The 12,549-nt window shown below is 44.6% G+C and overlaps 1 protein-coding gene across 2 annotated transcripts; it reads right to left on the minus strand.

Moving 5' to 3' along the window:
- Positions 1-5,444: 5,444 nt before the first annotated feature.
- On the minus strand, positions 5,445-9,113 carry LOC311313259 (uncharacterized protein). 2 transcript variants are annotated; one of them, XM_084443366.1, is made up of 11 exons: positions 8,978-9,113; positions 8,170-8,288; positions 7,992-8,073; positions 7,681-7,752; positions 7,073-7,255; positions 6,894-6,983; positions 6,464-6,764; positions 6,136-6,350; positions 5,884-6,043; positions 5,701-5,795; positions 5,445-5,598 (listed from the first exon to the last, which is right to left on the minus strand). In XM_084443366.1, exons 7-11 carry the CDS (start codon positions 6,522-6,524, stop codon positions 5,455-5,457), a joined length of 675 nt encoding a protein of 224 aa, XP_084299492.1. In that variant the 5' UTR covers positions 6,525-6,764; positions 6,894-6,983; positions 7,073-7,255; positions 7,681-7,752; positions 7,992-8,073; positions 8,170-8,288; positions 8,978-9,113; the 3' UTR covers positions 5,445-5,454. The 2 variants fall into 2 exon arrangements, with proteins under 2 accessions (XP_084299492.1, XP_084299491.1); XM_084443365.1 differs by having other exon boundaries at positions 6,464-6,983.
- Between the last annotated feature and the right edge of the window lie 3,436 nt (positions 9,114-12,549).

A 12,549-nucleotide genomic window follows, 5' to 3' on the forward strand; every position in this document is an offset into this window, starting at 1 on the left:
AATCTTGGCCTTTGATAGGGTTTTTCCCCGCCCTACTGCCAATTATATCCGAACATTAACTATCTTGTGCATAGAGAGCACAAACAATGAAACAATGAAACAAATAGATTTCCTCCCTGTCTGTCTGTGGCATTCGCTACCAGCAAACACTGAAAATACAGGTCCTCAATTTATTTAGATTAGACTAGCCTATCCAACTGGACCACTCCAATGAATGTTGAACGTAGCCTACTTTTATTCTTTAGGTTTTAGAGAACAGGCCTACAATGTCCACACATGCATGCGCCATCTGACTAGCTCGCCACTCGCCAGCGAACCTGGACTAGACTATTGTAACCCCCCCCAAAATTATTTTATATTCAAATAAACTGGATGGACCGGTTTCCTAGCCCTGGATCGTGGGGGAGGGGGGTAGCCTACGTTAGCGGGTGCTTTGCCATGACCGGCCACAGGTGTTGGATTGAATTCGCTAGTTTGATTGATAGATGGATGGATTTAACATCCAAAGTAGATTGTGCAAGTATTGTATAGGCCCATGTGTAAGAGATTAATGGTTGTAACCATAAACTCAGCCAGAGGTAGGCCCTAGCTACTGTAGATTATCAGCATTATCACCAGTCTCAATTTATGTTTTCCTCTAGGCTACGTGTTGCCATTCATTTAAACCACCATCTCATCTAGACTACTTCTGTTGCTGCATTTTTACATTTATGCTTTCATGATTTTAGAGCGCAATAAACATTTTCCAGGATTCCAGTAAGTCCATCCATTCATCCAACTTTGTGCTGAGCGCAGCGCAGGCTGGTAGCCTACTGTCAAGGATCACGACTGATGCACTCCCTTAACACGTCTCGCAACTCCCCAGACCATCAAGATAATTTCAATATGAAAGACCTTAAGTGGGGTATTCCAGGAGTTAGCCTAATGTAGCAAGTCGTCGGTCTTCATGACGCACTGTTATGCTTGTTTGCTGTGTAGATCCAGTCATAGAAGCGGGCATCTTGTCCGGCGATTTGAAACAGCTGGTCAATACACCCCAACAAGAATAGCCAAGCGAAGGACAAAAATGAAACCACAAACGTTACTACTGGTCTTGAAACAACTGTGTTAGCCTAGTTCCATATGAGAACACTCCTCGGTCCAATTCCGTATAGTAGATCAGCCTGTGTCCACGTAGTTGCTAACTAACTGGTGTGTACATCCCATGAATATCTGAAGGAATTATTCCCTATGTAGTTCACTATGGGTAACACTACATAGGGAATAGGGAGCGAGTGAACCATTTCAAACACATCTCTAGTCAGCCCCGTTAGCTAGCTTACTCGTCCTGATGCCCTCTTCCATATGAGAACACTCTGCTAGCTAGCTAGTTAGCCTACTGTATTAAACCTCTACTTGTCCCGATACCTTGTTCCATATGAGTTAACATATACAGACCCGACGACAGTTACAGAGATAGATACTATAGTATAGATAGATAGGCTTTGTTCGTAATAATTAAAATTACAACCAGACAGAGAACAAGGAGTTTGAGTTCACATAGTTGTTAGCTAACTGGTAGTTGTTTACGTTGCAGTCTAGCTTACAATAGCTTCTCACGACGTTCACTACCATTCCATATTGATTTAAGGTCCCATGATGGGTTTCTCTTCCTGCTTCTGCCTAAGCACTCCACAATACCACAGTGTCATGTTTTACCGAAGGAGAAGTGAAGAAGACGGTAGCTATCAGTGGCTAATGTTAAGATCATTCCTGTAGCTGCTAATGCGAGTTCGTCTCCGTTCCTGCCCGAGGAACAGAAGTTGAACTAATAGCATCAAAATCAAAATAGCTACAGGAATCATCGTTGTAAAGTTAGCTATCTGCTTTTTAGCCACCGACAGCTACCGTTAATATTATGAAGCTGCTGTCGTGAGCCAACTTGCTATCACGGTCTTATCGTGCAGCTTCACAGCCTGCTATTAGCAGACAGCACTAAAGTTGACAAAATCACACTTGCACATCATTAGAATTCCAACCATTTATATGGGATTTATCATTCAACTAATCACGGATTAGTTTCAACCTGCTGCCATCAGTGATCGGCACGTCTGCGTTTGAGTCATGAATATCTTACGCGGTGACATTCCATGTAGTGTCCCAAAACTGTTAAATCATTCCCCATGTAGTTCACTATGAGTCGCACTCAATACTGTACATCCATGGTAGCACTACATAGGGAATAGGGAGTGAGTGAACCATTTCAAACACATCTCTGGTCAGCTCCGTTAGCCATCTTACTCGTCCTGATGCCATGTTCCATATGAGAACACTCAGTTAGCCTACTGTATTAAACTTCTACTTGTCCCGACAGTTAACAGATATAGACCCGGCGACAGTTACAGAGATAGAAACTATAAATAGATAGGCTTTGTTTGTAATAATTAAATTACAACCAGACAGAGAACAAGGAGTTTGAGAACGGTAGGCTCATCTAATGTGCAAGATGAGCTACAGCAATGGGTCAATGAGTAGTATTACTGCGCCCCTATGGGCGTGCGAGCGGTGGTGCGGAATGCCGTAAAGCGCCTGTTAGAATACCGCGGGTCAAGTTACATTCTTATGTTCTCACATCTGTAAGTCTACTGTGTCTGTATTGTTGTAACTCCGCATGGACATCACATAACGTAACTCTCCCAAAACTGCTGGGACGTACCATTACAACGTAACTCTAGTGGGGGGTTCTAACACAACAGTCCCATAACAAGCGCGCTGTGTCTAAGTGAGGAAGATTGGTCCATGATCAGGTGGGTGCTACTACACATTGATTCGTGATGAGATTACTTCCTCTCGGCCATTGATTCTTCAATGCCAATCATCCATCATTTATCACTATTGCAGTATATTCTAACATCTTTGTCTGTTTTGGAGAGAGTGGACATAGTTCAAGCAGATATAATTGTTGTTTTAGGCAAAGGGTGCATTGATATCAGGTGTAATCTCATACAGATTACTACATTGATCAGTCACACAAAAACATAAATGTTAAATTTGTTGCATTTTTTTTGTTTGTAGTATGAATAGATAGCAGCTCCGCAGACCCAGCCAGCGGAGTGAGCGGATATCGTGACCGCTCTGAGCAAGAGCTGCTTTTCTATCAGTGGCAGCTTCTGTCAAATTCCTCAGGGGGGGGGCAATTGTTGCGAATTAATAATGGGCAAGGTGACCTGATCAATGGGTAAATTAAAGGAGTAGTAAAGGCAAAATGCATGTTTAGCCCTGTTTTAAGGTTACTTATGATCATATACAATGGTTCAGATCAAAACATTGACAAAACTAGCACTTTTGAGAAAGTCTGATAATTGCTCTACCACCGTTTTGGTCATACAATGGATGTGGGTGGGCACCGTGAAAAATCATTCAAAAAACTCTCCATTTCAAAGACAAGAAACTCACCGAGGTGTTAGTTGGCGTTCTGGCATATAATTTGCCATAAAGTAAGATTCTAGTTCATCTGGAAAGGCTTTTTTAAATATTTAGCATACAACTATTTAGTCGCAGCACATACGTGTAAACTTCCGCAAACTAGGTAGCCTAGCAACATAAACAATAACAATAGCTACCGTGTGTATTTCTGCTTCCTGAATCCCCTCTGCGGATTGATCTACACATCTACAATGGTCGCTTCAATACAAGTCAATGGATTTCATAAAATGATCAATAAAACCCTACAGGATACATACTTTGCGGCGAATTTGGTCAGAACACCAACGGACACCAATTACCCCCTCGGTGAGCTTCTTGTCTTTGAAATCTAGAGTTTAACATGTTTTTGAAAGATTTTTCAAGGTACCCACCCATATCCATTGTATGACCAAAACAGTGGAAGAGCAATTATCAGACTTTCTCAAAAGTGCTAGTTTTATCAACGTTTTGATCTGAACCATTGTATATGATCATAAGTAACCTTAAAACAGGGCTAAACATGCATTTTTCCTTTACTACTCCTTTAACCTAAATCAGTTACAGTATAGCTTGACATTGTCACATTGGATTGTTTTCTGGTCACCTCACATACCAATAGGCCTACCACCAGTAACCAGATGGCAAGGATGGTCCTTAGTTTACATAGCCTACTGTAAGCTACAGTAGCTATGTGTAGATAGCTAGTTCAATGTTAGTCTCGACTAATGTGTGTCTCTACAATCAATGAACATGAATGAAAAATGAATGACCATTCCACAGTAGGCCTAATCATCAACAATAGCCTATGGGTTGCCATTTATCAGTTCACCCTCAAATACACCTTTGGATATAAAGGCAACTACTTTAGCATTAATGAAAAATAAATAGACTCAATCATCTATTTCAGTTATCACATAGGCCTACATTTTATTTAGGTGCAGCAAATCCAGAATAAATTAATCCAGAATTAAGAGCAGTGGCATTGGGGCTGATAATGTGTAGAACTCACAAGGGCATCTACTTTCTAAACAGAGCATATACTAAAACCAGTGCAAGAGAAGCAAACTAGGCTACAGGTAGCCTAATGAAATTTAGTCTACAGGGGAAAAAGTCATGCCAAGATCATTCTAGCGATCTTTATTCTATTACAGACTAAACTACCCTACTAACACACGCAGGTTGCGCGAACGTTCGACATACGGCCGCTATAGGTGACGATTCGTGTGCGCCGCGTGCGGAAATTACGCGGCCATTTACGGAAACGCGAGATCTGCCGTTTCGTAGACGCTACGTAAGAACGACACGTCATTCCGAAGTTGCGGCCGCGTGCAAAGAACGCACGTGATCACGTGGGCAGGAACCTCCGTCATAAACTCACCTGGCTGACACTAGATTTACAGGTATTTATATGACTTGGTCTGCACGTCTTTTTCGCACGGTGCAAATACGGTGCGGCCGCGTGCAAAAAACGTGGGCAGGAACCTCCGTCATAAACTCACCTGGCTGACACTAGATTTACAGGTATTTATATGACTTGGTCTGCACGTCTTTTTCGCACGGTGCAAATATGGTCACTTACTGACCACTGGCTATATTTAGCATTTGCAGTACCACTGGCTATATTTAGCATTTACCAGTACAAAAACGAATTAATGCTATATGGGGATATAGCAGCAAGCATTATGATACAAACCAATATAAGACTGAACAGTTTAGAACATTTTATTACACAAAGTACATTACAAATTAAAAGTATACATATTTACAAGGATGAGGTTTACGGTCTGTCACATTACGCATAGCCAGAAAAGCAAAAAAAAGCATGTACAAGCTCTGGCTAGCAACCCATTATCTGACAATTGCAAAAGTTCTAAAAACAAAAATGAAACAGTGCGCATTCTGTGGCAGGCAGACCGGGAACAGACCGTTGTATCCCACACAAAAAAGGTTAAATTTTACAAAAACTATTTACAAAAAAGGCATCCATCCTGGCAGGCTGGAAAAGCAGGTTTAGGGAGACGGGCTGGGGGTCCCACATCTGAATCGAGGGTCTGGGCAGAAGAGGTCATCCTCATCTGAATACTCCACTGTGGTCAGGGCTGGAGCTGCGGTCAGGGGCTGGGCTGGGGAGGTCAGCTGGGCTGGAGCAGATGCCTAAGGACATAATGAAATGGCTGTAAAAGCAAGTCGCATACGTTCATTGGAAGCGTGCCATGTCACTGGATACGAGAAAATTAACTGCCTGACATCACATACCTTTTTGCATCGAGCAGGGGCATGTTTCAGCATCTCCTGCAGCTGGGCAGACACCTCCGTCACAGTGGTGCTTGGCTTACAGGCCATAACTGCACCTTTTAACCAAAAAGGGAATGGTTTCAATGCACATGGCATGAAGCAAAGACAATGTATTATTTTGCGAAAATATGAACAATCCCTTACGTAATATGACATTGTAGAGGGTCATATTCTTCAGTGGCTTCTTCCCCCTCTTCCCATGGACGCTGTAGACACACCACACTCTGTGTATGGCAATGGCTGACAGCACCCGCCGGACCACATCTGGCAGATCTTTGCCGCCAATGGAACTCAGATATCGTGTCTGCAAAACATAAAGACAATCATTTACTTTTACATTTCCTTAACACTTCTCTGCAAAAATAAGGAACAAAGTTCTGCCCTGAAGTTACTCACCATCTTCCTTTGATGATCCTTGTCCTTCAGCTGCTCCTCCAAGACCAGCAGCTCCTCCTCCGTTTTAGCAGGGTGCAGGTCATCCAGTACTGCTCCCCGATAGCTGTCTGCAGACTCGCCGGACAGTCTCTGCTCCAGCCTCATCATTGTCTGTGCCATCTCCCTCAGACTCTGCATGACGCTGGAGAACTGCTGACACATCATCCTCTGGAAGTCTGGATATTAAACACAGATGTGGCTATAAGTAATTGTACGGTCCCATAATGGATATTCAGCTCAAAGTACATCCCTACATGCAGCATGAAGTAGTTCACAAAATTCAGCATACCAGCATCTGCAGAGCTTGATGGCAACCCTGCTGGAGCTGTTGGTCTCACAGGCGATGGCATCAGAGAACTACCTGAAAACCAGAGGATAAAGGGATGAGCAGGAAACTATGGTGCTGGCGGCGTAGTGATTCTGGCATAAGGGGAAGAATCAACTCGACATGAGACATGTCAGACCCTAACACCCCGGTCTGGCCGGGGTGCTAATCGCTGATGCATGCTGCTCGTGCCTGGACGTCTGAAGGGCTGAAGGGCCTGGGCTCACAGCGCCTTGGCTCAAAGGACCCGGGCGATGAACATCTACTGCCGAGTAGTGAGATGTGAGATGAGCGAATTAGTGAACTGAGTACATGAGTCTTCCGAAAGTCCTGAGTTAACTGTAAGTGTGCAAATATGCATAGACATTTCACCAACACAAACATGCATGGATACCTGCATTGATAACTGGCAGAGCAGGCCTTCCGGCTCTGGCACCTGGCATAGCTGGTCTGGTCTGAGTTCTGCCGACCGGCTGCCTGGGCACTGGAACATATAGTAGAGGTAAATTAGCTCAGATTAGTCAACTCAAGTAGTACTCTTTTGGGACTGTTGAATGCACTTTATTATATTACCTTCGTCACTGGAGTCATAGCGTGTGTTGCGCTGTCTCTTCCTTGTGTCTTGGGAGTTAATCCATTGATGACTGCTGCTCAAACACCTTCGCCAAGGCACTGGCTACTTCATAATGCTCTGTGTGTTCCTCAGCAGAGACAGAGGTTGTCATGGCTCCTCTTGATGTGCTTGTGGAGGTAGATCTGGGAGGTATAGGAGAATGGGCACTCAGAGCAGGAGAACACCCAAGTCTTGCACAACTGTAACATCACAGCTAGGAGAGCGAATGAGAGAGACCATTAAAAAGGATTATCTCACCTGTAGTACAAGTTCAAATATAGAGTGATTATACGTCATTGTAAATGAGAGCTTACTCTCAATTGATTCACAAGGTTAAATAAAGATTGAATGAATATGTAGCTAGTGGGGGGTTACAACCACAAAACTGTGGAGAGAGAATGAGACACTTGGTTCTCTCCTCTACTGGTGTTCATGGCCATGGCCACACACCTGGAATACTCCAACCCTGATTTAAAGGCATAAAAGTGGGGAACACATTCTTGAGACGGTTCCTAAAACTGGAGGGAAAAAAAACGGGAAAATGATCTTCCCTCTCCTCATCACTCACTTCTGCATGGGGCTGAGCTCTACCCTGTCAGCAGTGGAAATACATGGGATAGCGGCTCAGCACACAGGAGAACTGCACAGAGAGGAAGGAGGAGAGAGAAAACCAACAACAAAAAAGGCAAGAAGGGTTAATAACTGAGCGAATCTTGCAAGTTTGCACTACAGGGAAGCAATTGCTCAATTTCCCTGATATTGTGGCGTCACTGGCGTCAGTGATGCGTCTTATGAATCTCACATGTCTACCGCTAACTCAATATCAATATTCCCATTTGTTTATCCCGTCTATGGAAACTTATGTGCATTTGTACTTACGTGTGCCTGCCTATATTGATGATCAGGTGTTTCTCCACCTAAGGGCTGGCCAGACAGAACCATCAGAGACCATTGGGCTGAGCTGAGGAGAGAGCGACATGTTAGACTGTATGTGTGCATATGTATATGGTGCTCTTCTGTTAATACTCATGAGGGCATTCAACTGAACAAGACTCACAGAGCCTGTGGTGCTGTCCCAGGACTGCCCCTGGCCACGCCTGTCCCCGTCTTAGCGCCTCTTCCTGCCCCGCTCACCTGCTTCTTGCTCAGTTCAAACAAGAACTGGGAGGTTGGCAACTGAGAGCATGGGAGGGGAGAGAGAGAGAGAGAAAGTGGGTGGGTGACCCTCTCGTTGGCTGACATGCACACTCCACAGGACCACGTGCCAAAAGCCAAGATGTCTGCTATAACAAATCCTGCTAGCTAGCCTAGCTCCGTTGTTGGGGCTTCTAGTATTCTTTTAACGTTAAAATCTGAAAAAGAATGCCTAAAAACAAACACATACTAACGGTGTCGTGGGTTAATGCGAAATCAATGAGTAAGCTAATTATCACATTTTATTCCAAGCGATGAAACAGTACGAACGTGCAGGAGCTCGCGCGAGCCTGCTAGACCACCATTGCCCGTAATTAGGAAACAATGGCCCACGACAACACTTCACAAAAGTTATAGTGTACACAACTGAAATATTCTCAAGTTGCCAAGCCAACATTATAATTTAAGCTACAATTACACAAAAGCTAGTTATAACAATAATTACGAGAGTAATTTTACGTAGGCTACTTAGCTAGCCATGATGTACAGAAAAAGGCTAATCACGTTAGCTGGCTAGCTAGTTAGCTAACATTGGAAAGAGCATCTCCATATAGATAATCATTACAAAAGGGTAGCTTGCACATAACGTTGGTGTTTTATCTGGGACGATACCAAAATACATAGTATGTATGTATACTTACTAATGTATACATTGAAATTGAGATACTTACTGTGTTGTCGCGGGGACAGACAGCGTGTTGGTCTTTCTCCATCGTTTGTTTCAAACGGAGCGGAAGTTTACCGTTCTTCTTCTCCTTCGCTGGGTTTAGTGGCGGATGTGCATACAGCCACCTACTGGCACAGAGTGTGTAACTTGTTTGTCTAGTTATTCAATTGTGTCACCTAGTAGCCCAATGCCTTGCATTCTACGTTCAATGCTCAGCGTTCATTGCTCACATTTAGGTTGCAAAATTAGGACTTTATTCATAGGCATATTTTTTATCATTCTTTTTATTAGGCCTAGACTGCAAATCTTTAGTGTTAATATTAACTGTAAATGAGAAATTACACACAAAACAGACATGCAGGATTTCTCCTCATTATTACAATTCTGTAACTGTATGACTTCAAAATTTATTTTAAAACCTAAGTAATTTACAAATGTTCTGACCCACTGTGACACATTTCCAATAAAGTCAGATTGGGACTGTGATCTAACCACATTGTCACGTTATTTAATTACATCGTAGTTACGGATTTAAGCAGCAGTGGCGGCTACGTTCCCTTACAGTGTCCTTGAGGACGGCTATTTTGGTTATTTTGCGACTGAAAAGGCAAGTGTCAGCTAGGTGTCAGCTAGGTCCGCTGCTGGTGACGTCGCAAAGTTACCACAATTACACCAATGTGTCCCGTCAGTTTTACGTACTGTGTTAGTAGGGTAGGCTATATTTCTTCACCCACCTGTAACCATCTCTCCAGCGGCATAGCTGGTCTTGTCCGCGGTGATGGTGAACGGAGCAGCACCGGTCTGAACCGCAACCTCGTGCCCCGGTGTCATGTCCTTACAACTTGCCGAAACAAAACCATTGGGGAAGCATCGCCCGACCTGAAGAATGCAGGCGAGCAAGAAAATGTGGCGATACATCTATAAATTAATAACTATTTAGAATATAGCCTACGAGCTGTGCAGCCCTCAATCACGTTAGCCTACTGTCTGTGATAAGATTACTTTTCCAACCCACGTAAAAACAGCTTTCTTAGGGGCGGACTAGACGAGAAGGCACACTTGTGGGTGTAGTATAGGCTACTGTAGACGGTAGGCTACAACACAGAATGGGAGGAGACAGTCGGAGTCAGTAGGCAGGTACATAGATATGTCTATGGGCAGGTAGCCATGAATTATTTATTCAGGAAACGCTAATCCACCTCTAGCCAGAAAGATCATGAAGTTGGTTAGAATTCGTTTTTTGCCGGCGCAGCTTGTGGGATGTAGGCTATAGGTCTATATCATGTAAGCAAACCAGCAAGCAATTTTCGGCTAATAGAAGTCCCTGACGTCTAAGCTAAATCTCGGCTATTTGGGCTGTCAGCGCAACTATCACTGACGTCTACCTTAGCCCTACCATCCCAGCGAGCACAACACTTTTTTCAACATATTGATTTCTAGTTTAAATCTCGGTGATATTCGGTTAGAACGTCTAAGACATGTTTTCGCCATATTGACAAAAGCGACAGGTGGAAAACCCGTAAATGGGTTTTTACTGTAGGGTAACCAAACGTCCTCTTTTACCCGGACATATGTTCACTTTTCACGTCCTGTCGGGGGCATCCAGGGGGGGGTTATAAATTTATGATAATGTCCGGTTTTCCGTGTGTGTTTTTTTTCCTCCGGTCGTCCTTGTTAGGGTTAGTGTGTGTGACGTTAGGCCTATCCCCGAAAGGCTGCTTTGTGGGCGGATCTCCAACACTCACAACGAGGAACCGAACGAGGAAGCAAACACCGGCGCAGCATTTCTGGCGAGCAGGGATGCCAATTTAGCGACTTTGTTGCTAGATTTAGCGACTTTCCAGACCCCCCTGGCGACTTATTTCATGAAAAGCGACTAGCCACAAATCTAGGTACTTTTTCTGGTCATTTGGGGAATTATGGAAGGGGCTCCGCTGCCTGCTGGGTCCTCTCATCCGGGTGTCCTGGAGCAGGCCTTGCGTTAGGGGGCTGCAGGTGGGGCTCAAACACCGGCGGCATGTTCTCGTCGTGGTGCAGGAAGCCAGTGCCGGGGCCAACGCGGAAGGCCAGGATCGAGCACCGGAGTGATCCTGCAGGCACCACGCGTGGTATGTAGGCCTGATGGAACATGGCTAAGACCTGCACGGCTTTGGTCAGGGACAGCAGGACCCTCCCCAGGTTCAGCATGTCCATGCGCATGGTCTGGCGCTCTCTCCCCTCTGACGAGAAACGCCAACATGGCATTCTTACGTACATCCTTTCAGTAATTCTTGTGGAGTTGTTGGTCATGTCGAAGAGAAAATTGTTGTTGGACTGTACTGTTCGCAAAGTAAATGCAATGAAGGAGTGTGAACACTTTGTCTGACCTTGTTAGTAAACATTCTAATTCCCTTGGAGACCACAGAATCAAGCATTCTAAATATATGCTCCAGGGAACAGCATTGTGACATCACACCCATGACATGAGAGCCATCCCACTTGTTGAACTCAGATGGATATACTGTATAAGAACAGTGGAATGGTGGCCTGTTATGTATTCCATTCGGTTTCATAGTATAGGGGGTCGCACCGATTATCATGTCTTGAAATATTTGTAGCTGCGTCCTCTTCTGCTGTTGCTTTTAAATTGAATGTCCTGTCTCCCGGAGTAAGGGTTGTGGGAGGGGGGGGGGGACTTGGTCCCCGGGCGCCACTGACGAGGCTGCCAACTGCTCCTGGAGGAGGACAGCTCAGGAGGTAAAGCGGCTGGCTGGGGTTCGCAAGGTCCCCGGTTCCCGGTTCGATCCCAGCTTCCCGAGTGTGCCGAAGTGTTCTTGAGCAAGACACTTGAACCCCAAAATCACTCACGTGAGGCACAGTGGCGCAGTACCTAGTACTGTGACCTCACACCTCCTTTCTGTGTGGAGTTTGCATGTTCGTCCCATGTTCGCAAGGGTTTCCCCCAGAAAGAACCCAATACAAAAAAACATGCAGAAGAACAGATCACTAACGCTGTCTGTCCCTGGCTAAGACAGACAGGAGCACTTGGGTGGTCCCTCGGCGCGTCCCCTGCATGCTGCCTACTGTCTGCTCCTGGCTGCCCTTGGGGGAAGGACGACGGGATCAGTGATGCCAACTTAGCGACTTTGTCGCTAGATTTATCGACTTTCCAGACCCCCCTGGCGACTTATTTCATGAAAAGCGACTAGCGACAAATCTAGTTACTTTTTCTGGTCATTTGGGGAATTATTGTGTCGACAAGGAACTCAACTCAGCTCACGAGTCACGACGAGAGAGAACCTTTTTTGCTGCCTTCACGTCCTCTCTCCCTCGCTCGCCCACACACACACCACACAAGATGGGATCCCTCCCGCAACAACCAATCGTATTGTCAGAAACGGCTAGTTTACCTAGATAATCGTATTACATGTTTGTAAATAGCCTACGTTATAATTAAGGAAATCTATATTATTTTCAGTTATTCTTTAGGTTTACAGACCTACATTGTTTAAAAGAAAAAAGCTAATGTTATACAGCAACAAAAAAACAAGTTTGTAAATAAGTAAATAGTTTGATTGTTTTGTCCATGCCCATCAT

The sequence above is a fragment of the Borostomias antarcticus genome (assembly GCF_949987555.1).
Source record: "Borostomias antarcticus genome assembly, chromosome: 9".
Classification (NCBI taxonomy): domain Eukaryota; kingdom Metazoa; phylum Chordata; class Actinopteri; order Stomiiformes; family Stomiidae; genus Borostomias; species Borostomias antarcticus.